Source organism: Stegastes partitus, unplaced genomic scaffold (genome assembly GCF_000690725.1).
Source record: "Stegastes partitus isolate 25-593 unplaced genomic scaffold, Stegastes_partitus-1.0.2 Scaffold245, whole genome shotgun sequence".
Classification (NCBI taxonomy): domain Eukaryota; kingdom Metazoa; phylum Chordata; class Actinopteri; family Pomacentridae; genus Stegastes; species Stegastes partitus.
Genome location: NW_007577976.1, coordinates 486,212 through 513,573, shown reverse-complemented (window position 1 = coordinate 513,573; position 27,362 = coordinate 486,212). Strand labels below are relative to the sequence as shown.

Sequence of the window (27,362 nt, the reverse complement as noted above, 5' to 3'; positions counted from 1 at the left end):
AATAATTATTAAGTTTCCACAAATAACACTTGGACTTGTAGTACTCTTGCTGTTTGTAATATAGTATTAGTAGAGCGAATGCTGCCAATATTAAAACTGCTTTCATCCTCAAGCCTTCCACAGTTATTATCACTTTGCCTCCTACGACAGCTCATCATGCTGCTGTGCCACCACTGCAGTTCTGCCAACATGACTTGTAGCTGTGTCATGATAGTAATACTACTATTGCCTCTGTTAACTAATTATCAGTAATGTTTCACAGCAGAGGTTGTACAGCTGTTTTTCAGTGCAATTATCATTTGCATGTATTGCTTTTGGTTAATAAAAGCAACCATGTGATTTTCAGTATTTTTGCTCCATACAGGAAGCTGCACTGTACCAGGAACTTCATCCACATGAACCTATTTGTGTCGTTCATCTTGAGAGCTATTTCTGTCTTCATCAAAGACGGTGTGCTGTATGCCAAAGAGGACAGCGAGCACTGTTTCATACACACTGTGAGTAACATACGCGTGGCTGTGCACATGCCAGAGAAGCAGGATGCTCTCATGTTAGAGATATTTAATTGCATCCTAACTTACCATTTCTTTTATTTGTCTCATCTTCAAGCTGGAGTGTCGAGCAGTGATGATATTTTTCCACTACTGCGTCCTCTCTAACTACTTCTGGCTCTTCATCGAAGGTCTGTATCTCTTCACTTTACTGGTGGAGACTTTCTTCCCTGAAAAGAGATATTTCTACTGGTACATCATCATTGGCTGGGGTAAGACATCAGGCAGATCACACACTTTGATCAATACTCCCACACTGAACCCAGTGTTGTTTACATCATGTTCTCTGTTCTAACAGGAACCCCGACAGTCTGTGTGACCATCTGGGCGGTGCTGAGGCTGCACTTTGATGATATAGGGTCAGTTAGGAACAAGGTTAGAATTACACGTCGAGTTTTGCCTGTTTATGTGCTGAATACCTGGTTTTGTCACCTCACTCTCTCAGGTGCTGGGACATGAATGACAATGCTGCCATCTGGTGGGTGATAAAAGGACCTGTGCTGGCTTCAATTATGGTAGGAAACTAGGACATGAACAGTCCCTTCCTTATCAGAGATATCTGTATTTACTCTAATAGGATGCTATTGTGTTTTTTTCCCCTACAGATCAACTTTGTGCTCTTCATTGGCATCATCATTATTCTGGTCCAGAAGTTACAGTCCCCAGATATTGGTGGAAATGAATCCAGTATTTATCTGTCAGTACTTTACTATATATTTATATATACATATACATATATATATATTTGTATGTAGAGCCCCCATTTTTCCCCTAGTGTTACTAACACCTGTGGGTAATTGTAAACATGTTGGACAGATTAATTTCTTTCTTTTTTTTTTTCATTTTAAAAAAGCCCAATTTTTTTTTCTTTTTTCTTTGTATCATTTAAGACATCAAAACTTTGTCAAAGACATTTCTGAATTCTCTCTTTACTTGTAGACATGACTTCTGTAGAAACAGCACTTCTAGACATAGCCGTGCTGTTTCTACAGAAGTCTGCATATTACAGTAAAAAAAAAAAAAAAAGAGCCCACAGTGAGTAGAAATGTCAGAAGAGAAGGGGTAAATCAAAGCTGAGAACAAAAACTTTTCGGAGTTTGGATGTTAATGACCCTGGTTATTACTATTACTCTAATAACAGTATTGTCACAAACTACACGGGTCTCATCAGTTCATGTAAATTGTTGTATGAACTGGTTTTACAGTTGAAATGCTACTATTCTGTTTCACATTACTGCAGGTGTTTAATCATGCATGCTTATATCCCCTCGTAAACAGTTCATGATATCTGCCTAGGAGGATACACACAGTGGTGCAGTCCTCTCATGACTGTGTGATGCTAAGTATGTGTGTCTGTGTGTTGTGTTGCAGGAGGTTGGCTCGCTCCACTCTGCTGCTGATTCCTCTGTTCGGGATCCACTACACTGTGTTCGCCTTCTCCCCCGAGAACGTCAGCAAAAGGGAGCGCCTGGTTTTTGAGCTCGGCCTCGGATCCTTCCAGGTGACCATTTCTCCTTTATGGCTGAAATTTAGCAAACTATGACTGTGAAAGTATGAACTGTAGACAACTCAAGTTTCAGTTACAGCCAGGGTAGGAAAGAAGAGGGGATTGGCAGGGGCTTGACATTTAAGACCTTGATCTGAGTCAAACCAAAGTCACAAAACATAGAACTTATTGCTAACTGCAGTGAGAGTTGATTCACTTAAGTTTTGATGTTTGATTTAATTTCATATTTTTTCTCTTCTTTTTTTGTAAAATGAGTGACAGTGACGGTCATGGGTAGTGAAATGAGTTGGTCTCAGTGCTTCAGTGGCCAGCCCTCTAATTCAGCACTTACAATCTGACTTGGACTTTGCCTGAATACAAAAATGTAATAAATAAGATAAATGGCTCCAAATGTCTTTCAAACAGTCCAAATGTTGATTTTACATCAGAAGTCTTGAGACCTGGACTCAGGCCAGACTTAAGGCACATCAACAAGCACATGGAACATTTGATTAACGTTAAATGAGGAATTTCATGTGATTATTTGTGTATATAATGTATAAAATTGCAAATATGGGTGTAAAATAACATATTTACAGCACATTATTGCCAGAGTACACATACTGTTTCAGCCTGCCTCTTCTTTTTATATCATTGTTTAATTAATATTTCAACCTGTTGTATTTCCCATTACTGTGGCTGTTGTGGCTCCATGGGTCATGCTAACTTTGTACTCCACACCTCTGTTAAGTGATTTTGGGAAATGAGAAGTTGCACAAAACAACATTTGGGCAAGTCTACAAATTTCCTGCAACTTTACAAGAAAAATCCATCATCTATACAACGCTTAATCCTCACTTGGGCCACGGGGAGCTGGAGCCTATCCCAGTCAACTTAGGTCGAAGGCAGGAGACACTCTGGACAGGTCACCAGTCTATCACATGGCTACAGATAGAGATTTTTAAAAAAAGTACACTCATATTCACACCTATGGACAATTTAGAATCACCAATTAGCCTCATCATGTTTTTGAACTGTGGGAGGAAGCTGAAGAACCCTTAGAGAACCCACGTTGCACGGGGAGAACATGCAAACTCCACACAGAAAGATCCCAGGTGTCTTAACTGGGATGCGAACCAAGGATCTTCTAGCTGTGAGGTGACTGTACTAACCACTGAGCCACCGTAAAATCCAGTTAACTTTGTTTCAGTTTGTAATGAGTCATAGAGCCACAATAGCACCATTAATGACGTAGGATAACTCTTTACCAAACAGCCATGTTTACAGTATATCCATCATTGTTTTTGTCTCATGCTCTGACCCTTTGTGTCTCCTCAGGGCTTTGTGGTGGCTGTGCTCTACTGCTTCCTGAACGGAGAGGTAAATCTCCTTTAAAACAAACTATCAACACTGTCACATTTGTCTTCTTAAAGCACCGTTCAACAAAACAGTACGGAACAGTATTACTGAAATCTGATATTTACACGTTAGAGATGAGTTTTAAAATATAATAAACACACTTAAAATGCTCACTTTTTTGGTTAAAAGTGTACTGGGAATTTATTTGTTGTGATTATTTACAGGAAATGTCTATTTAAACAAAAAAACATTTCTTGAAAATATAAATGTATATGTATACATTACCTATTTACAGTAGAGTTTTAGGTTAACTTTGAAGTTGATTCTCTGTTCTCTGTGGTGTGTGGATGCTGGCATCTCAACCTATTTACATGTGAAACAAGTTGTTCATTGACCACAGCTAAGAACTCTATTATCAGTATGGTCTGGTCTTAGAACTATTTATAGCTTGAAAGCTACAAACACATGAAATTCCAACTTATTGGAAAATTACTATTGTTTTGTAATTAAGAAAAATATCTTCCAAACTCCATTAGTTGGCACGCTGGACCATTTATGTCCAGTGTGTGTCCATTATAGGTCACTGAAAAGCTCTTAAAAACTCATAGATAACTGTCACAGCAACACAAATAACAGTTTACACGAGGGCTGAATAATATACAAAAAAATATCATGCAGCAATTATTTTGACAGATATTGTGAAAGGTGTCGAGATTTTAGCTGGAATGTTTTTTGCATTTCCTTTCTATCAAAATATTAATTAATTAATTATGTCATTTTTATGAATATGATTTATAGGCCAAAGATCTCTGTAGCACCTCGATCATTATTTATAATGGTTTGTTGTGACACATTATTCTAATGAAAAAAAGTTGCAGCTCCTGTCCTTTTGATACTACACTTCCTCTTTGATGTTGTCTTGAAGATTTGTTCTGCCCTAGTTTACACCCTGAGCACATGAAGACAATAAAATGCTTTATTAAGCATTCAAATATTTTTATTGAATAGTTAATGTTCTACATTTTCTCACAGATAAATATATGAGTAATCATTTCAATTAAGTAATTTGTGCTTTCAATGGTACACAACTATAGAAATCAGTCTAGTTAGCTGCTGAAGAACAGGGTAAAGGGAGTCTGGTACATTAGAGGCAGCTCATTTGCATTTTCTAACAGGACAAACATTTTTGAAACTCAGCATTTTTTTTACAACAGGGGACATACCAAATTTTAGCTGATGACGTGAGCCTCCTTTTCTGTTTGATAAGATTCAGTCAAAGGCAGTAAAAAAACAAAAACAATGAGCCTCATCTAGAGTGCAGTCAGAGGTGTAGAGACTGAGGGACAGTGAGCTTGTCTCTTTCCAGCGAGGTCCATTAATAATGACCTTGTGAAGTATATCCCTCAAGGTGCAATCGGAGATCAAGAGGAAATGGCGCAGCTGGACGGTGAACAGGTACTTTGCTGTGGACCTGAAGCACCGTCATCCTTCGCTGGCGAGCAGTGGGGTGAACGGGGGCACGCAGCTGTCCATCCTCAGCAAGAGCAGCTCCCAGATCCGCATGTCCAGCCTTCAGGCCGAGACTCCGGCCACCTGAGCACCACTGCTGGGGATGTCACATCCGGCATCGATAACGCTTCTGGACCTGGTGCCACCAAACCCACAACTCCCACCCTCGTCCCGATGACTAACCTCACCAACCCATTCCTCAACCCTTACCCCAACCCATACCCTGATGACACCATGATGGAAACCCAACTCAACTCCAGCAACCCAGAACAGTCTTTAGTCTGAACCTGTGGCACCTGAAACATGACCAAACCTGAATGTCAGGTGCCAAAAAATAAATTCACTGGTTCAAGTGCCATCGAAAACTTCACCAACCTGTTTCCTGACATCTCCAAAAGGCATGGTTAAGGAATCTAGTGTGTATCCTGGCTGAAACCTGCAAGAGAAGTGTTGCTGTCTCTCTGTATATATTGTATTAGTGTTCAAAGCTGTCTGGTGCTACAGAATTTGCGGGACCAGTTCATTACTGCAGCCAGAGAGCTCCAGAGTGCGTTCTCTCACAGTGATCATTCCAGTCTATCTGAAGACGTTTTTGTCCTCAAGTTTCACACTTTCTTCAAGATGTATTTTAGACTGTAACTATATTCATCTTTATTCCTCTTTAAATGCAGATTTCTTAGCTGCTGTGAAGTGGTTTAATTGAAAAAAAAAGGACACCACTGGTCACCCTGGTGTAAATACTTAGGGAACACCCTGCTATAGTGACCATAAGGACTGGTTTTCTTGATGCTGAATTCTCTTTACCTTGTAAAAAACAGTTGTATAATTGCCTCTGTGGCTTTGGAGAAACTGATATAGTAACTTCGACTTAAAGATGATATATTTGTAACATAAAGCCTGGGTACAAACTGCAGGCATGACATGTATTGAAAAAGGTCACCTCAAAGTACATGTATGTTGAATTGTGGGAAACATAGTATCCAGCATTTTTCAGAGCTTGCCCCAAACTCAACACTAACATTCAGGAAATATCTGCCTCTGCTGCTTCGATTTTAACCTTGTTTTTTTTTTTTTTTTTAACTGTGTCTTGTGGGTCCTCCCAAACACAATGAAGCTGTAGCACTAAATATCTGGAGTGACCCTTTAAGAGAACCTTTCCAGGAAATACCTTCGATTAGCAGTTATAGTGACTACAGCTTAAGGAATGAAAGTTCATTGTCACATCAGTGTTTTAAAAAAAAAAAGGAACTTCTTTTTAGTGTTATTGACTGAAGTAGGAACCGCAAAGTGGATATGGATTCATTTCAGTAGCACAATATCTGGACTTATTCAACTGCCCCCTCCTCAGTTTCAGTGCTAAAAAAAAACAACAGCCATCCTTATTATTTCTCAACTACTGCAGCACTCTTGTGTATAAACTGTATATGAAAGCTTCGTATTACTACCCACTATAGCGCCTAAGCATTTGTTAACTGTGCAAACTGTGACTGATTTAAAACAATATAATGGGTGTTGCAGACAACCAGACTGAGGAAGTGAAAGAGGAATTTCACGAACAGATTAAACTTGGAAAAGCAGTATTTATTAGAAGGACATATTTTCTACAGTTGTGTGAAATGCCAAAAAAAAAAAAAAGCTTAAAAAAACCCCATCAGGGTAAATGCTTGACTCTTCTTCAGATGTGTGTGCAGTGCTGAGGTTTGCCGAATACGACCACAAACAAAAACCTCTTTTTAATCTCAGCACTGGAGAGCAGACATCTGAGAAGAGCTACTTTGGAGATCAGTGTGTCTGTAGTTTTAACAGCCGTTAGTACACAAAATGTCAATGAAATTTAGCTCATGACTAAAGCATCATGGGTTCTACTGCTTGCATGAAATTGCATTTATTGTCCATGTGGTTTTGTTTCATTTGACTTTTTTTTTGGTGAGAATTCAGTGTTTTAATTGGATTTATTTCTTCACTAGTGTTAGCAGGTTGCTGTGGGGACAGTGTGCTATTACATACTTATTTCCCTGTCACCTTCTAAAAGCAGAACCTCTTCAGCAGCCTCCTGCATGAAGTTTTAACATTGTACTGGTCTAAGTGAAGGTGCAGACCATCAGAAACATCACAACATTTTTACCTTTTTTCAGGATAAAACCTTTTGATGGAAAATACCTGTTTAAAAAAATCAGGTTGAATCATTTTCATTGACGAGGGTTTCTTTTCAGTCAAATCTCTCGTGACACATTGCAGCATCTCTTTCTGTCTCTCTGCCATTAGTGTCTGTGGTGCTGTTTTCTCGCTTTATGCTTGAAAACAAGCACACTGAGATGGATGTTTCTTTCAGAGAGGGATTTTTAACTCGGGGGGGTCATTCTCTCATTCCAAAGACTAGAATTAAAGGACTCCTTACTGAGTATTTGCACGGCCATACCTGTTTGTGAAGGCTGAGTCAGCTTTGCAACTGATGTCACTGCAGATTTTTCCTTTGGTTTGACACAAGTATGAATCCTAACGTTCAACTCTGCTTTGTGTCTGCAAAAGTGCCTTTAAGCACAAAACAAGTATTTTTACTTCTGTTGATGATATAAAAGGAAAGAGTTCTCTTTTAATTTCAAAACGAAACTGCAAAGTAAAGAAAAGGGTTTAACAAAGTGCTTTTATGATGCTTAGGACTAAATCAGTGTTTTAAACCTGGAGGCCTTCAAAGCACTTTAACTCATGTTTAAGGATGAGCAAAAACAACCGATTAGTGTTGTCAGTAAACTATATTGACTTGGTGGTTCTCAGACCTCCCAACCCCACAATGTTCATCAGTTATTAACAATGATAAGGGAAGCAAATAGTAAAACAAATATCCAATTAGAATTTTAGCAAAACAAAGCTCAGCACAATAACATCAGCACACTCTCGTTTGTTTTTTTCCCTACATAGATCATGTTTATTCAGCTTAGTTCCATTTCATATTCCTCCATTGGTCATCCACACCCCTCAGTTTGAGAACCACTGACTTAATGTAGGAGTCAATGTACAATACACGACATTACATGTACACAAAAACAAATGTGCTTTACTTCTCTTGTTTTCCAGGCACATTTGTTTTCTCCACAGATGAAAAATGGGAAATTACTGGATTATAAAAGATCTCATGAGCCACAAGACAATTTGTTTGATGACAGTTAGTTTTCTACTTTATAGAAACTGTATTCAAAACACCAAATAATTTGACTGAATTTCTCATTTCTACAAGGACAGATAGTTTGGTTTAATTGCAAATGTCTGAACTGAAATGTTGGAGCTGTGAAACTCCAAAGCAAAAACAAATTATTGATTTTTTTTTATTAACACAATAGAGGTTTGTCAAATACATAATATTTATGGCACTCATTGAAAAGCACATATTCTCAGTTCAGTATTTTTACTGTAGTTGAGTTTTTCTCCTCATCTGCTCTTTGAAGTCACACATTGAACCTTGTTTCTGTGATTTACAGCTAAAAAGACGTCTTGTATGGAGTCTCTAAAGTGACAGAATATCTTGAAATAATAGTCATTTTTCTGTTCAGATGGATAGAATTGATGTTTGTGATCATTCAGTCAATTGACTAAAGGATTTCACAGATGATTTTAATTATTTATCCATGTGTTCAGATATATTTTATCAATTTAATGACAGTTTTGTCAGTTTCAGGACTCCATAGTCTAGCTCTAGATTTAGAAAAACTGAGGTCATGAAATGAAATGAAATGAAAAATACTTTATTTATCCCAGAAGGGAAATTCAATTCAAAGTAATAAGTCCAAGTTAACCCCGAGAAACTCACCTCAAATTTGTTTCACCAAAAGATATTTTAATTTGATTTCATTTACATTTTACAGCAAATACAAAGTCTTTGTAGTGCATTAAAATGTAGTTAGATCTTAATTTTTGCCTGTTTTAAAAAAATAAAATAATATAATGGACATGACCTCAGCACCCTAAACAGCAGCCATGTGTTTAGGTTAATAGTAAACGAAATCATCTGAATACTAGAAATTTTTAGACATCCAGATTACATATAACTCCTGGGGCTGAAAGTTAACTTTGACCTTGACAATTATTTTTAATTACCTGACGACAAGCTCTGTTTTTATTTCAAGTTGTTCTCTTCCAGCAAATCTAAAGATTTTCACTGATTCTAAAATGCCCTATGCACTTTAACAACTTCTAATGGATGTTGGTCTTCAAATAAATAATTTTAGAAAAGCCCAAGGGATGAATTGAGAGACCATTTGACAGCTGAATCATCCATCCATTATCTATACACCGCTTAATCCTCACTAGGGTCGCGGGTGTGGGGGGGGGTTCCCCTGGACAGGTCACCAGTCTATCACAGGGCTACACTTAGAGACAGACAACCAAGCACACTCACATTCACACCTACAGACAATTTAGAATCACCAATTAACCTCAGCATGTTTTTGGATTGTGGGAGGAAGCTGGACAACCCAGAGAGAACCCATGCTACACCGAGAGAACATGCAAACTCCATGCAGAAAGATCCCAGGTGTCTTAACCAGGGATCTTCTAGCTGCGAGGCAATGTTACTACCCACCGTGCCACCTTGCAGCCCACAGCTGAATCAATGATGAAAATAATTATCAGTTACAGCTATGAACAAAATGCCCAGAACAGCCTTCAATTGACCTTATAGTTATTTTGTCTACATATTATCACAATGTCAATAGCAATTTACTGACTGTATTTAGGTGTAACACTGAAAATTACATGGAGAAAGTGTTTATATGCAATCTCGATGTCTAAAAATCTTTCAACCCAAGCGTCTTTGGACCTGCAAATATCCAAATCAATGTATTCTGGGAGTCCAGGCCACTCAAAGGCAATGTAAGAAAAGAAGGGCTGACCGGAAACTGTATTGTCCTGTTCTGCTGTGTACCTATTCTGTGTGACCTGCAATAATACCAGTGCAGATCCAACAGCAGCCATAAGGGGGCCCTGTTTCATTAAGGGAAAGGGCTGGACAATCACCACCTCTGCTCTGGTTCGGTTGAGCGCTCAGTTGAATTCATTTCAAACATTATGACAATCTGACTGGGTCACAAACCTATTTTTGATCATGTATTTATGAATCAGTTTCTTTAGTGTTGCAGTGGGAGTTGGAGTCTTATGTTGCCAGTACGATGTTGATGTCAGACAAAGATGTTATTATTATTCTAAGAATAAAAATTCATTTGAGCCTGTTGTTTTAAACTATGAAGTAGTTAGTTGAAGTGTTTGAAAGGTCTGTAGCCAACCTTTGTGACTAAATAAACTGCAGTTTTAACGTGCAAGACAGAAACAAGCTGCCAATGTTGTACCTTGTAAACTGAATTTTCTGTGGTTCAAAGTGAATAGCTGTCATTTAAAAACTTTGCGCTGTGATTGTTCTCATTTTTATATTTTATTTTTTAATGGTGATCGTGTTTGCTAAAAGTATAAAGCCTCCTGTAATGCCTCTGTACTCTCTAATAAGCGGATGCATGCTTGTTAAATTGTTTTGATCTTATTTTGACCAGCAGATATAATCACAAGGGAGGGTCAAGCTTTCAGGCCATTAGGGGAATCTGAGCTGTGTCCTTGTTTTAAATCCACTGTAGCGAGTGGATGAGCAACTAATAAGCCAGAAGACAGATATTGGGTTTCAACTGTGAATGATTTATCGAATTGTAGCTCTCGTCCCCACAGGACCCATTAAACACTTTTCCTTTGAATGTTATTCTTCCTAGACATGAGGAAAAGTAAAGTGCCATAAAAACTGCTGCATTCTTTTTTTTATTAGTATTTTTATTGCATAGCATGACAAGGAAATTGATTTCAAATGTTTCTCTTTTGACTTTTTTGACAGTGGTTGTCTTTATTAAATTGCTTCATTGCATTGATTGCCTATTGGAATCAGTTAAAGGTGAAAAAATGGGGCCCAGCAGTTTGCATACTGAAGGCTGAATGTAAAAGTAATTTAAAGCATCCTGCTGTGAGCCTGCTTCTGTCTGCTCATTAGCTCTTCTTTTTCATTTGATGTCTTTCAATGCACCATTGTTTCTTCTTTTTTCTTGGTGTGCACACATTAAAAGGGGTTTTTGTACATTATGGAAGTATCGACAATAAATGTTTTTAACTTGTTGACTCAGCATTGTTTGTTAATGTTGTCTTGCAGCTTAAAGGGTGTGTGGGTAAATCTCATGGAAATACCAAAACCAGCCTTTTCTGTTCCCTGCCTGTGGCACCCATTTTACAATGCAAAATTTTAAAAGCTTACAAATACATAAATTGTGGAGGGGGGTTGTTGTTTTTTGTTGTTTTCCAAGGCTCCTTAATTTCCTAAGGCAGCTGGGCCCTGTAGGTAACTCAAGCAAGAGGAAATATTGCAGTCATTTTTCAGTGGTAGATTAATACACACTTTGCACTCTAGTGAGTATCTGGAGCAGCAGGACAGTGTCAGCTAATGAGCTGTAAGTTTCCATTATTTTTCTATCACTTCATAGTACACTATTCTGCAGTCTTTTTGGTGTGCAAATATGAAGGGTTTCTGTACACTATCGCCTTTTCAACAATAAATGTTTTTAACTTGTTGGTTTAATGGTGTTTGTTGTTAATGTTGCATTATTGCTCCAAGGATGAGACTGGTGTTAATCTATGTTTTGGTTAAAAGCTTTTTTTTTATTTTTTTAAACTGATCATCATTTAGCAGGAGGAAATACTGCATTTGATGTGCCCAGCTGTTTTAGTCGATTATTGAGACATCTAGAAAATACAGGTGTTGTGTATATTTGCAAGGGGTTTTTACTTCTTCAGTAGGAACCAGTGGGACTGGAGTGGAGAGAACTGAAAGTATCAGGAGACTGACTAAAGCTTTGTTGGTCTTTATGTTTTTATGGGATGTTGCCAAGAAGAAAACTTCTCCATCACCAGCTTAAACTTTAATGTGCTCGCAAGCCCAAAAAAGCAAACACCAACCAGAAACCTTTCCTTTTACCTTTGTAGTATACCGCAACCTGTAAGGAAAACATTCACATCACACTTTTAAGTAACAAAAAAGAAATTACACTTTCATTGTCCACACTGAAACTGAAAATGAATGTCATGTAAACTGCAGAAGCGAGACAAGATGAAAAGCTTTCTTTCAAAAACACTGCATCACAACAGTTAATATAAACCATCACCTCCTCACTGCACAATGTCAAATTTGACTAAAGCTTTGCTTTGTCATCTGCAAGCAGAATATTCTGATGTACTGAATCAAACACAACACAGAAGCACATCTATGCTGGGTTAGGGTTCGGAAATGCACATAGTATCACAATCTCAAGGACATAATTAAATTACAGAGATTTAGAATGTAAATCTGCTGTAAATTCAATCCAACTGAACTGCAGAGAAACACTAAAATATACTGCATGAGAAAGGCACTGTAGTGATCAGGAGCTAAGTAATGTTTTTTCTTTCCATGGATAGTACTGTACATACATATAAAATGCCTATGCTGTCAAACAGACAACAATAGCAGATCACAGCAGAGATACACAATCATCAACTTGACAGCAGCTCGACCAAAATTATTCCTAAGAGGAAAATGGGTTTTGGATCAGTATTAGCATTAGCATAGCAATGAAGAACTGGGTTTCACTAAATGATGCCAACAAATAGGAACATGTACAGTAACATTTTCTATACATTTTAAAATTTTACATACAAGAATAAAACTAATCTAGATGTGTTTTACCAAAAATATGCTGACTGTAAACACAAACTTAGTAAATTGTAATGCTGTCAAAACTATTATTTATTCTATTTTTACAGTAACAAGGCCATTTATTGTGTTATTGTAAAAATCAACTGGACGAACTGTAATGTCATAAAATACATGTAAACTCTAGTTCAAGTGTATTTACATTCACACAAAGACAGAGAGACAATAATCAGACAAATAAATAACTTTTACAGTCTAGTGCTCCAGATGTGTGCTAGTGCACTGTGCAACATGTTGCATGCAGGGCCACTTATGGCAACATGGGCAGGTTCCTTTATATGAAAACGTTTCTTTTTATAATCTTGTCTCTCTGACAGGCTGAAGACACCAAGGGGCCCTCAATCAGCAACAACAATAATAACATCGATATCACACTTAGAAAAGTCCAAGTATGATGGGTGACACTAATCCATCAAAGATATAAAAATGAAATACAAATCTCCAAAACTGAGGAGCGATTTATATTTTAGTTTACATTTCATGTCTGAAAATACTATAATGATTCCATGTAAAAAGTGTATTTTTTGGGGCTGTGCTGTTTGCAGACTGGGCCACCTGGTAGATAATCAGCTGTAGACTCACTTAAGTGATATTGCACTGATGACTTATAATAATCAACAATGCTTGAGAAGGAGTGTAAAGGTGATGTGGGGGCTGGTCATTACATCTGCTGCTAAGACCTGGAGTGACACAAAAATAGGTCAGATGAGTATTTTAGAGATATTTTATACCAGACTTACGTTTTTATATGTTTGAGCCATTTGCAGGAAGTTATTCTTAAGTGAGTCAAGAAGCAGCTTTGTGCAAAGCATGAGCAGGAAGTTGAAGTGAAAGTGGAAACTAAGACTTCTGCCCTATAGCAAGAAAATCTCACTAAAAGTCAAGGATGACAGCTGTGTTGCCATAATAAAATGTTATATACATTTTGCAGTAATGGAAAAAAAAATGTATGGAAAGTGCAAAAAAAAAGAAACGTTTTTGAGGTGGTGGTTTTTGACGTTTTGGGAGAATAGCTATTGAACTTCATGGGAGGTGAAAACAATGTCTCGTAAGCTCTGATGCAGTGAACATTCACCGTATATGACTAATCAGCTGTTTCTACTTCTTTTGTTGTCTTACTCTATGGACAGCATGAAATATGTCCAGTACCAGCTGACATCAAAGAATCATTATAACATTCCTGACTGAAAACATTTCCTGAAGACATCTCTCCATTTTACCCTTGTAGATGACTGAAATTTGTTTTCATTTTTTTTCCCCCTTTTCACAGAATGAGATATCTATCCACTTGATTGAGCTCTGTTCGACTTTTAGATCCCAAACAATTGTATGGCTCATGAAAATGTTTACAATAATTTATATATTATTATTATGCTGCCTAAAAAAAAAAACCTTTATATATATTGTGTATGACACACAGTGTCTTGCAGTCATGCATATTTTGATCAAGAATCTATTTTGAATATACTCCATAGGTCTTCATTCAACATCCATCCATTTGAATATTCATTAATGACTGACCAGTACGTGATGGATAGATAGACCTGAATATATGACCTGAATGCCTTTCTGTTCATTCATCCATGATATCAATGGAAAGACAGATAAATGTCCACATGTACTTCTTTAAGGATAGCTAGACACGTGTGGATATCAGTCATACAGAGATCCACAAACAGGATTCAGTCTGTTACAATTAACCCTGAACGTTGGGTAGGTTTTTGGTCACTTTCCCTGGAACTGTGCAAGAACAGTAAGACCTAGAAACAGACTCTGAATGCTCATGTATAGCAGACATGTATATGTTGCTTGTATTAAAACCTTAATCAATCAATCAACCACTGTCTTAAACAGTGATATAATGATATAATGATATGATATAATGTATGATGTTATGCCCTACTCTTCCTGAAAGCTGGTTAAAAGTTGAAACAATGACCTCAGAAAAAAGTGTTGAGGAGTGTCGAGGATATGTATGAATCCAAGTTGCAAAGATGCTGCTGCACTTGTAGGTTTTTCTGTGTTTAAATTAGTTTTAATTGTAAAATTAAGAAACCAAAGGTGCATTTCTGCTAAGTCTGTACTCAAGCCCCATTAATGTTTCATGGTCCACGAGAAACATTTCCAGACCCGCGCACTGGTTCTTCCGCAGCTGCATTTCTAATATAATTCAGAATTGTGTGGCAAATCTTTTTGTGTTTTACAGTTTATCAACATGTTTGCAGCTTGTTTGGATGCTTTTAGCTGTGCTTGAACATGACAACCCTTTATGTCTCTCACTTTAGCTGTCATTACTCATTTTAAATGCCAGTAAAGCTGATCTCAGCTCACAGCACAGCTACAATCAAAAGACTGGAACTTTTATTTTATCAGATAACAAACACAATGACTTTATCCACAGAATACTGCTTTGGTAAAGACTCCTGCTTGTATTTCTGAGCCATGATCAAAGTAATTTCTGACTACCAACAGATAAAGAAGAATATAGGACCACCACTATAGGTGATCACATACACACACATATAGCTTGTTTCTTCATATTTTTTCTTCTGTGTCTTTCACAATAAATACAATCAAAACATTTAGTATTGCAAGACACTAAGATAACAGAGCCAGGGGTGGGAGAGAGACAATATTCTGAACAATGATTGGGATTCTCCTCTAATTATTCTCACAGATGCAGGGACTTTCTGACACACTTCTCATGCTCCCATTTATCCTGAGCACTGTCTTTCTTGTGGCTGTTTGAGACCACAAGAAATAAATATCGATTATGTTGAAGCCCATGTTCTGTTTAGTGGAGATTACAAGCAGGTAATAACATGAGCTAAACAACACAACAGTTAAAGGTTCAGGAGAACTGTGACATAATCAGTTAATCTAAGTCCGTACCTATCGCCAAACAGGGATGACAACTTACTATATCTAAAATATATATATATATTGGTGCTTTGCAAAAGAGGAGAAACAGTTTGGTGTTTGTGAATAAGTCATAAACGGGGAGCTACAAAGCATGAACACAAAAGACACAAAAGATATGACCTCTCTGTCTGCAACACTATGATCAATGTCGTTGTTGGGGAAAGTCTCATGTTTGAGTTAGACCTACTATACAGTTAGTTTAGATATCACACAAAATTCTGAAAAAATCCCACCGTACAAAGTTAAGAGGCACCTTAAACATTCAGTCAGGCTCTAGTGTTTAGTCTCTGCACAGGACAATGTCCACATACCATGCAGATCTTGCAATAAAGGACATGACCATGAACACTGTCACTGTGTCTCAGACTGTGGACACGTTGCTGGGTGTGAGGCTGTGCGTGAGGGCGAGTGTATCTGAGACGGGTTGATCTTTGGGGCTGGATTTGTCCAGGACCGATATCTGAGTGACCGTGCTGCTTTCAGTGAACAGTGTGCGCCGTCGTTTACTGTAGCTCAGGTAACTCTGAGTCTGCCATTTCCAAAACCTCTTCTTCAGCTCAGCTTGCACCTAAAAACACAAGTTAAAATGGAGAAATAAGAACAGAACATTTAAAACATGAGAAACAAATACTTCCGAATGGTACCTCCTTCACACTCCTGTTAGTTTTCTTTCACCTGTCATAATACACATAAATAATTTTTAAAAACCCGGATTTTGGTGTAAATCCTCCGAGTGCTCTGTCCAATTTTAATCTAAACAGAAACCTAATCAACCAGGAGATGTAAAGTCACCTGTGTCAGTGTACGGGACCTATAAAAAGGCAAAATTTAATTCTGAAGGATTTCAGTTTTCATTACAATACCTGCTGGCAACTACTGTACCAGATGAGAATAACACAGCCATGACAGATAATGTCTAAAAGCAAGTCTTGTTATGTTTATTTTTAAAACACAGGGGCACTAAAATGGTTGACCAGAGTAGGAAAATCTGTCCGGAAATTTTACAATGCGCTTTGAAAATAATGTAATGTACTTGTACACTGATAAAAATACAAAACCATGTATGTTGTGTAGTATTTACTCACCTCACCATTCAGGAAACAGTAAAGCAGGGCCACAACGAATCCCTTTAAAGCATACAAATATTATACAAAACTGTCACATGCCATTTTTTAGTCATAAGTCTTTTTTAGTCTTTACCGTTGAAAATGTATATGTACTTTACCTGGAAGGATCCCAGACCAAGCTCTATGAAGATTCGGGCCTCTGCACCTGTGTGTTCTGGCAGAAAGGCAAACACCATGTAGTGCATCCCAAACAGAGGGATGAGCAGCAGAGTGGATTTGGCCAATCTCCTGCACACACATGAACAACAGACACATGGTGACTACTTGTGTGTGTGCTTGTGTTTTATAAGTGTGTGCATGGTGTTGTAATTTTTTTTTCCCATCGTGTGGCACATAGTTTACTGGGCCTCACTTGAAGTGACTGGTGTCATTGCCACCAACACCGGGAGATCTCAGCTTCTGGACCAGAATACGGATCACATTGATGAAGATAATGAAGTTCACCTGCATCAAACAAATGAGATGCCAACATCACATCACTCTGCAGATGCTACCATTTTCAAGAGCTTCAATTTTGTTTAATCAGTACTTCACGCTTGCAAAAAAAGAATTTTACGGATTTTTAATATGCAATTTGATAGGGGTTACAATCAATCGTGTGTGTGTGTGTGTGTGTGTGTGTGTTTGTGTGTGTGTGTGTGTCTGTGTGCGCGTGTATCTGCACCCACGCAGTAGGCACCTTTAACACTAAGCTATCTAGTCGCCCTCCATCATTTAAAGGTTCTACATGGTGAAAATGTGTCTTTACTGTGTTCTGTAGTTGTTATAAACTTGGAGATTTAAAATGAAAAATGTTAAGATATGAAGACGTTTACTTCTGCCATTCCTCAAGCCTCCCATAACTAGTCAGCCTCCCAGTTATACAAGCTAGAAAGAATTCAACCCTGGTGCTATGTAACATCTAACTAACCAGAAGTTGTTCAGTTCAAACAGACAGTGTGCTCTTCCTAATTTCTACTGAAGATATGGCCCTTCCAATTTCCAACCTTTAACCCTCTGAAGTCTCTCTAAAACTCAATCAAATTAAACCATTTGTCAGAATAGCCGAGAAGCCATTGAGGAAATGCCACTGACCAGCAGCCTTATTTATGTGCAAAAATATTCATGAGGCACTTTACATTGACCATTCATGGTAGAATGTGGGTGTGTAGTGGGCGGGATATGAGGTGAATCCATCTGCGCAAACTTCTCAGGTGGCTCATGATTTATAAAGGGAACAGTGCTTACAGATGTGCTTACGGTTTTATAAATCAGATCATTTTTTTGACGCATGCCATTTTCAGCTTTTGGGCCCATGGACACTTTTAGTATGGATCCTACGCAATGTTTTTAAAAATGAGGTCCCAGGTCTGTACATTGGAGAGAAAAAGCCCCCAGTGAGTAAAAATGTGACAGGAGCAAAAACAAAACAAAACAACAAAATAAGGTCACGGTCCAGAGGGTACAACATGGTGGGTTTAAAAGCTGACAAAAAATATCCCCACCACCACCTTACACATTAGAAAAGACAGAACATAAACGTAAAATTAAACTTGCAAACAAGGGGCTAATAGCAGCTTTGCACAGCCTCTCAGTGAAACAAAGTAAAAACTCTGGCAGGGAAACAATCAAGTACACCAATTAGTCATTTCTGTTGACTGTGTGTGCACTGGCCAGGTTTCAGTGTAGCAAGTCAGTCAACTTTCCTTAAACTTGTCGTTGTTGGCCCTTATGTGAACACAAGATAAAGGAGTGCAATAGTTGCTGCAGTGTCAAAACGCTGGACTGTTCCAAGATTGAATACTCTTATAACCCCTCAGTGTTTCCCTCAAACTGCCCAGTACTCACCAGTAGTGATGCAGTTATTGGAGCTTTTATGATCCACCAAATGAAGGCCACATCTGTGTCATCCCAGCACCTAAGATGCACAACAGGCAATAATGAAATAAATAAGACCCAGTCCCAGGTTGACAATACTGAACATTTCATCCCGAAACACACAGCAACCCAGCGTCCACAGCCAGAACATCATGTTAGGAACAGGAGAAAATCCTTACTGGTAAGTATAAATCTCAATCTAAATCTGTCATTAGTATTATGTCAAAACAGGTGCACCGTGCACTTTACAATCACTCATTCATCATCATTCATCCTTGTGTTAAAAATAAAGGACTTTGCTAATTTTCTAATTAAGTCAATTGATACATTGTATATAAATAGGTGTCTTCATGTCACACATGGAAATTAGTAAGAAACATTTCTAAAGACTAGCTCTGAAAACTCATTAGTTTCACATCATAGTTGTTTGTTTGTTTTTTCATGACAGTAATCCCTCTGTGCTCAAAGGCAAGTTGTTGGAGTAAGTTAGCTACACAGCCAATGGCTGATTACAAAGGATACTGAATTGTATGGGGTCACCTACAAGTTGATCTACCCACATGTTGCAAGTTACCGTGAACTTTCTTATTAGAGACTGCGTGGACTGTGAATGTAAATTTTTACTGTCTGAGGAACTCTCTTAATAGGACAGTGTTGAATTACTAATGACTTCTTTCAAATTTTCTTTCAAAGTTACTCAGAACCACAGGCTGTATGTTTGATACCCCTGATCTAAAACAAAAACAGATCTGTAAAAAATGACATCTCACTGTTATGTAACAGACCATTTCTTAGCTGAGACCAATTACTTGTATTCATCCAGAAATAGTATGGCGCACACACACACGTGCACACACACACACACACACACACACACACACAGACACACGCACACACGCACACGCGCACACACACACATCCTAAGCAGGAAGCAGTGGTCAGCTTTAGCTATTTAGTTGTCTGTTTAGAGTAAACACACAAGCAATTGATTATGACTAGATGACATATAAATAAATGATAGCCTAAGAGCAAACAACTGAGTTGACTTGTTTTTGTTAAACTCTGTACAAGGTGTTATTCAGAGATGGGGAGAGGTACTGGTAGGTGGATTTTGTTACCTTTGGACAGGGCCAGGGAAGCTTTTCACACTTTTTCCTGTCTTTATGGTAATCTAAGCAAACCAGCAGCTAACTCTTACTTTGTATTTATTGTAATACTATGAAAGTATCAAAGATCTAGTCATACAACTCTCTGCAAAAACTAAAGTCAAATCAGGGATATCAAATTTGGTGTCACTTATTCTAACTAGCAACCGATTTAGTGTGAGAAATACCCAATGATTTGCATAAAGTAGCTCTAAATATGAATGAATGCTGGTTTGATCAGTTTGGACATCTGCACAACTGTGCCAAAAGACAGTATTGTCCATTGTTGGATTTCGCCTGTGTAAAACATAATTTACTAAAGAAGACAAACACAATGTAATTTCTTGAAATATACCCAAGAGTGTTTTTGATGCACAAAGCATGAAACATAAAGACGTTATATCCCATACTACACGCCATGTACTGTGTGGTGGTTGGATGCATAAATTCTGTTTCAGAATGTTCACATTGTAATTGACATTTTCTCTGCTCTCCTTCAGCAGCAGCTCACCCTGTGTTATCATAGAAGTTTCGAGTGAGAATCCATGCTGTTATGATTGTTGTTGGGAGACCTGCAAGGCACAAACAGTGTGACCGAATGATTAGGAACAAGTCAAAGAGTTACTCCAACAAGGGACAGAAAATGGAAGGAAAACGAAGGGAAACAGAGAGAGGTGAAAAGAAGGTTCATAATGAAGGGGCACCCACCCCAGCCAATGAGTATGTACCACCAGAAGTATTTTTTCTGAAAGACAAAGGTGAGAGCAAGCAGCGTCTGCAGGTACATGCCCTCCACCAGCAGCCAGAAGTAGTTTGCCAGAATACTGAACTGGAAGAAGGCCACGGCTGATTTACAGGATGTCTGGGGAAGAAACAAACAAAGAAAAGCCACAAGCATCAAATTAGTCTGTGGAGCTCATTCATCTGGAGGAGCTGCAGAGGCAACAGCTCCTCTTATCAATCCAATCAGTTTTTTGGATCACAAGGAGGTTTATGCTGATAAATAAGGCCATGCAGAGAACACCCTAGGCTGAAATTCTTTGCTTGTCACATACACCTAAAGCTGTAGGTGTTAGCTATAATCACACTAATTATAATTAAAGCTGATTCCCATCCAATTCAGTTACTGTTGCTATGCCTATCAAGCTTTCTGGAATGGTACAAATGCAGTGGCAGATTTACTACTCAATATTCACAGGCTGTCTGAAATCCTCATTTACTATTAGTGTCCAACATTTATTTGGTCCATTCCTCCTGACAGAACTGGGGTAACTGAGTCAGGTTTGTTAGCCACTTTGCTCCCACACGTCTTTTCAGCTCAACTTTTCTCACAAATTTTCTGCTGGATTGAGATCAGGGTTTTGTGATGGCCACTCCAAAACACTGACTTTGTTGTCCTTAAGGTTCTTTGTAACTAATTTGCTGGTTTGTTTAGGGTCATTGTCTATTTGGAAGATCCATCAAGGCTTTAACTTCCTGGCTGATGTCTTGAGATGTTGCTTCAGTATTTCCACATAGTCTTCTTTCCTCATGATGCCATCTATTTTGTGAAGTGCACCAGTCCCTCCTGTAGCAAAACACCCCCACAATATGATGCTGCCACCCCCGTACTTCACAGTTGGGATGATGTTCTCAGGTTTGCAATCTTCACTCTTTTTCCTCCAAATATAACGATGGTCATTATGGCCAAACAGTTCAATTTTAGTTTCATCAGACCACAGGATGTGTCTCCAAAAATTTAAGTCTTTGTCCCTGGGTGCATTTGTAAACTGTAATCTGTTTTTCTTATGTTTCTTTTGGAGGAATGTCTTCTTCCTCTCTGAGTAGCCTTTCAGTCCATGTCGGTACAGGACTGGTTTCACTGTGGATAATGACATCCTCTGACCAGCTTCAGCAGCATCTTCACAAGGTCTTTAGCTTTAGTTCTGGGGTTGATTCGTACAATTCGCACCAAAACAAGTTCATCTTTGGGACACAGAACCCATCTCCTTCCTGAGTGTTATATTGCCTGGACATTCCCATGGTGTTTATTCTTGCATATAATTGTTTGAACAGATGAACGTGGAACCTTCAGGCATCTGGAAATTGTACCCAAGGATGAAGTAGCCTTGTGGACATCCACAATTCTCTTCCTGATATCTTGGCATGTTGTCAATTAACCTATCAAAAGCCTCCAAAGCCATGGCATGAATAGTTTGAAGGCATAGTAATTTAAGTGTATGTAAACTTATGACTTGGAGAAAGTAATAAAAAATTCTCTAAAACATTCTCTCTCTCATTATTGTGGCATTTAGCAAATATAAATAATTTCAGTAATCCTAACTGACCTAAAGCAGGAAATGTTTAGCCTGATTTAATGTCAGACAGTGGGGAGAAAAAAAAACGTTGTATGTCTTTTTATACAGTGTATGTAAATGTCTCGTTTCAACTGTATCTATGAACAACTCTAAAATATACTGTCTCTGGCCACAGCTGTTGCCGGAGTGAGACATAAAAAAGACAAGTCAGTATTGAAATGTAATCACACAACCAAGACATGTAAACTCACAAAATGCAGATATTTGTAATTGTTGGCATTTAATGAGCTTTTCCTTAACAAAAAAAAAAAACAAAAAATTTTTACAATTTAATGCCTTGCTTCTTACAGAATTTTTATTTGGACTGACTTTGGTGCATCTTGGAGAACTTGCCAGCGTTTGTCTGTGGATATAGGCTGTCTCAGTGTCTCATGTGTTCATGATGTTGAGGTCAGGGATCTGGTTTTAGACTTGTGCTTGGTTTAGGACTTGTTTCTATCCTCCTCCTCTTTCACTGGGATATATTTACATGTATCTGGGTAAATCTGTTCACCACCTGTCTCCACTGTAGTCGAGTTGTGAGCAAGTGTCATTTGATGTCAATCTATGAAGGATTTAAATCTTTTCTATGTTTTTAGACATGAGATAGTTTGAATGCACCACACACCTCTTAGTTCTCCACCTGTACTCAGACCATTTGTGGCTTTAAAGGGAGACCTGAAAGGAGGACGTACATTTTTCTTTGTTGTTGTGTTTTTCAAAATCTAGCTCACTCTTACTGTTTCTACAAACCCATATACTCTGGCTACACCCTTTCTGTAGTGGCATGTTGTGTTCTGAAGCACAATAGCTTTTTCTTTGCTCCTTCTTTCTCTTAAAGCCCTTGTTACCTTAGCCTCACATCTCCTCTAAATGAGTCATAGCGATGTGCCGACACTGGTCCTTCATGGAGGGCCTCTTACCTTCACTCCAGGCAGCCTCATCAGCAGAAAAGTAGGAAGAGAAACACTCTTCATTAATACTTCGCCCAGCTTACCACCATTTGCGATTTGTAGTAATTCAGTCCTACCCCATTTCTGCTCTCTAGAATAATACAAGCACTTGTGCATGTCCAGAAAACATAATGCAAGAGATTCTTTCTGACTACAAACCCGTAACTGTTTATTAAATGTGAGATGATGTGAGTTACAGTTAAGTCATTTCATCTTTATTTTTTCAGCAAAGGACAACATATTTACTTTTGCCTTATAGTAGTGTAAAACAGTGGTGTGACTTCTTCTTCCCTTGTGGTCTCTTACCGCTGGGTTTGTTTAAGTAAACGATGTGAATTCTTCCCTCCTAAATGTGATACGGTTGAAATAGTTGCAGAGTTTCACACTCACCGTAGACATGAAGCAGTGGTCCAGGTTTTCATCAGAAAAAAGGACACCGTCTTTGATGAAGACAGCACTTGCTCTCAGGATGAAGGAGACGAACAGGTTGATGTGGATGTAATTCCTGGTGCAGTGAAACTTCCTGAAAAGCAGAGAATAAACTTTATTAAAAATATACTTTTTTCTAAAATAAAACTATTTGGACAAATATTTATTCATACTTTCATTAATTATCACTGAAAACTTTCTAAGATTTAGGCTTTTAGGGAAAATCTTCAGCATTACCTGAAGACAGTGAAGACGAAAATAGCTGAAATGAGAGCGATAAGAGAGGTGGCGTAGCCAGCAGTGTACACCTGTTTGAAGTTGGAGAAATATGTTGTCTGACATGCAAGACAGACAAAAGAGACAGGAAATAAACCAAAGTTAACATGTGTCAACTTGCTGCAGTGTCATGACATAAATTAAACGAGATTTGTTCTGACACACAATTGTAGAAACCTTTACATTAATCATAAGCATAGCACAAGTCCTCGGGCAACAATTAGCTGTAGCAATTTCATTATTTCCACAGGTACTCAAAAACCAACTAGAACTCTAGAGCTGACCTGTTTGGTCGGTCATGAGATTGGTTATTTTCATAACAGAACAACTGTTTAAGTCGTGTTTAGGCAAAATTGAGCCAGTTTCTTTGGTAATAACTTGTCAAGCACGAATATTTGGTAGTTGGTCAGTTCTCTTATTTTTGTCTGTTGGCCAGACGAAAACAGAACATTCTAATCCCATTAGCCCCTCCATCTAAAACAAATCAAACCATTGTATGTACTGAATTACCGTGTGTTTTTCTTTTCCATGTTTCTTGTGTTTCCCTGCTTGTGTCTCGCTCTATGTGTAGGTTTTACACTGCTTTTCAGTTACTTCCTGTTGTATTTTGAAACTGCTTTTCCTCACGTCTACATGTTAGCACGTGTTATTACGTGTTACTTTTACTTCTTGTCTCTGTTTCCTTCCTTTCGATTTCCCTGATCTGTTTCACCTGTGGCTTATGAATCATCTGTGTCTTTTCTCTCCATTCTTTGTGTATATATAGTCCTGCAGCGTTGTTCTCCACCAGTTCGTCCTGTTTCAGCTCCTGTCTCTAACTCTACCTACTGTCTGCATGACTCCCCTTGTTTGTTTCTGGTTTGGGGTTTTAGTTTTTCTCTCCATATTTATTCACCTTGTGTTTTCCTGCCTGTTTGCTACCCTCTTGTTTGGCCTCCTGAAAACCTGCCTGAGTTCTCACCTGTTTCCGGAATTCTCCAATCATAGCAGGTTTGATTAAAATTTCTTTTTCTACAACCTGCCTGCCATTCACGGGTGTCTGCACTTAAGTCATTACCTGAACACCCCTCAACTAATATAGATGAAGATTTGTGATTGAACGGACAAAATAATAGTATCTAATAGAAGTAATCTTGGGCAGCTTTCTGCTCTGCCAGGTTGGGAATTAGAAATGCAGGATTGTGCAGTATAATGTGACTACTGAGTGTCAGTTGAGTCTGAGTGCACGAGCTGAACCATTCAGTGAACTTGGCAAGTGTTTATATGATGACTCTGACTTGCTGCCTTTGGAAACTCCTTGTACTTACGAACAACTTCACATTCAATGAATCCGTGCAGCTGTAGCTTATTTGTCTCTTGCACTTTACCCGACCCAGGTTATCTTTTGAGGTTTCATGTCTACTTTCATTTGACTTGCACTTCATTCCTCTAACTGCATCTAAGAAGTGATGAGAACTTGTTCAATTAGGACAGATAGAGTTCAAAGCATTTTTCTTGGGCAGACCATTTCTCTATAAACCAGCATTAAAATCATCCATTTCAGGGTCATCCCAAAGACTTTCTGCAACAGTTTGGCTACATTACAATACCAATACCAGTCTCTTTTACTCAGTAAAGAAGAGGCCCAATATTTGCTAAACCCAGGCCACAATTTAGGAAAATAGAAATTAACAAGATTTTCATCTCAACAAATAGTTAATGTTCACACTTTCGGAAAGCACTTTTCAATGAGTTCTTAATTCACACACAATCACACATCAGTGGTGGCAGAGCTATGCACCTGCCACGCAAGGTGCTAATTTGCCATTGGGAGAAACTTGGGCTAAGTGTGTCTTGCCCAAGGACACTTCAACACGGGGAGTAACTGGAATCTTATTGTCAACCTTGAAATGAATTAACAATCATCCGAGCCGTGCCTGACAAAATGCCAATGCTGTTATTTTTGCAGCAGTCTTGAAGGGTTCAAGTTGACGGAGAGAGCTGTCATCTGTCTGGTTCGCATCCCAGTGAGGACACCCGGAATCTTTCTGTGTGGAGTTTGCATGTTCTCCCCGTGCAGCGTGGGTTCTCTCCGGGTTCTGCAGCTTCCTCCCACACAGTCCAAAAACATGTTGAGGTTAACGGGTGATTCTAAATTGTCTGTAGGTGTGAATGTGAGTGTGCTTGGTTGTCTGTCTCTAAGTGTAGCCCTGTGATAGACTGGTGACCTGTCCAGGGTGTCCCCTACCTTCACCCTAAGTCGGCTGGGATAGACTCCAGCCCCTCACAACCCTAGTGAGGATTAAGTGGTGTTTAGATACTGGATGGATGGATAGTTTTCTTTTTCAATGTAAATATTGTTATTACTAATTATTGTTGTTTTCCTGTACTTTCTTTCTATATTTTTGGATGTTACTGTGGCGTGTGAATTTCCAAATTATTCTGTTCTATTCTACTCTATTCTATTCTATTAACAAAGCAATATGTTTGTTTGATTTCTCAACGATGTGAGGATGCTGAGTGAGTGATTAGTGATGCTGAGACTTGTCACAACACTCTCTGGCACCTACAATATGTCTGTACTGACTGAGCAGAAGCTGAGAAACTAACAAAAAGTCAAAATGATAAGGAAGGACGAGAGACAATGAGTTAAAGCGAACGGACTTATTGATGTACAGCAATTTGGGCTGATTAGAGATAGTCAGCTAGAACTTCTACCTCTGGTTCTGTCTCTTCATCCTCTGCAAACTCACAGGCCTCCTCATAGGATGGGTAGTGCTCAGACCATCCTTCTTCAGTGCAGTTCTTATAGATGTAACCTAGAAAACACATGGTGCTCTCACAGGCTTAGATAGAAAAGAAAGAATAAGAATTCTGAAAGAACAAGAGCGCACTGGTACTCAAAGTGGGTGGTCTTGAGGACAGGTGGAGGGTGCCTAAAATGTTTTTGTTTCGTCAAGTTAAAACAAACTTTGTGTTACACTTCCAAACATATCGACAGTATCAGGAATGCTGTACTTGAAACGCTAACAGAGGAAGCAATGAAAATGAGTAAAACAGATATTTTAACTTGAAGGAGAAGTTGGGTGAACTTCAGACTGTTATCATTGAAATGTAAACAGAAAGATAGATTAAAGACACTTGATGGTTCGTCTCTTCTCTTCCCATTATGTATACAAAATCTTCCTTTAATAGATTTTCAGTGCGAACCTCCAGCACTCTTCCAGTAGCAGTTTGCAGCGTCACTTCACTTAAAATTCACCCTTCTATTACGTGCTGTACTTCTGATGGTCATACAGATACTGTGCTTTTCATCCAAGTTCTAAAGCTCTGTCTCTGAGAAATTCACCATGAAGGGATGCTATTTAGTTTTGTTTGAAAGGGAAAAATTATACTCAAGAGAAAAAAAAAAGCCTCTAACATTAAAAGATATAGTCCCTTACTAATTCTCAATAAAGCCCAACATTGAAATTATATAAAGTGACAGAAAACATCCAGACCACTTAAAGTAGAAATACAAGGCAATAGAAAGTTGTTAGTTGACATTTTTTTAAAAACCATTGAGGTACATTTCACCAGGAAATCTAATTCTGATGGGCCATGTGATTACTAGCATAGCTTTTGCAGAAGCTGAGGTTAAGTGCAGGAACAGTATGGGCACAAAT

General features: G+C 38.4%; 2 protein-coding genes across 2 annotated transcripts in view; one reads left to right on the top strand and one right to left on the bottom strand.

Moving 5' to 3' along the window:
• Positions 1-5,070, top strand: part of adcyap1r1b (adenylate cyclase activating polypeptide 1b (pituitary) receptor type I) — a 17,696-nt gene extending 12,626 nt beyond the window's left edge. Inside the window, exons 6-13 of the mRNA XM_008281799.1 lie at positions 365-497; positions 610-763; positions 850-910; positions 997-1,066; positions 1,157-1,248; positions 1,923-2,052; positions 3,376-3,417; positions 4,805-5,070. Of these exons, the coding sequence (XP_008280021.1) occupies positions 365-497; positions 610-763; positions 850-910; positions 997-1,066; positions 1,157-1,248; positions 1,923-2,052; positions 3,376-3,417; positions 4,805-4,993 (871 nt within the window). The 3' untranslated portion in view covers positions 4,994-5,070. The remainder of the gene's footprint in view (positions 1-364; positions 498-609; positions 764-849; positions 911-996; positions 1,067-1,156; positions 1,249-1,922; positions 2,053-3,375; positions 3,418-4,804) is intronic.
• A 10,886-nt stretch (positions 5,071-15,956) lies between these two features.
• ghrhrb (growth hormone releasing hormone receptor b) overlaps positions 15,957-27,362 on the bottom strand; it is a 53,619-nt gene continuing 42,213 nt past the window's right edge. Inside the window, exons 6-15 of the mRNA XM_008281800.1 lie at positions 26,416-26,516; positions 23,680-23,777; positions 23,404-23,536; positions 20,433-20,586; positions 20,236-20,296; positions 18,550-18,619; positions 17,075-17,166; positions 16,821-16,950; positions 16,681-16,722; positions 15,957-16,163 (exon numbers count right to left, since the gene is read on the bottom strand). Of these exons, the coding sequence (XP_008280022.1) occupies positions 15,957-16,163; positions 16,681-16,722; positions 16,821-16,950; positions 17,075-17,166; positions 18,550-18,619; positions 20,236-20,296; positions 20,433-20,586; positions 23,404-23,536; positions 23,680-23,777; positions 26,416-26,516 (1,088 nt within the window). The remainder of the gene's footprint in view (positions 16,164-16,680; positions 16,723-16,820; positions 16,951-17,074; positions 17,167-18,549; positions 18,620-20,235; positions 20,297-20,432; positions 20,587-23,403; positions 23,537-23,679; positions 23,778-26,415; positions 26,517-27,362) is intronic.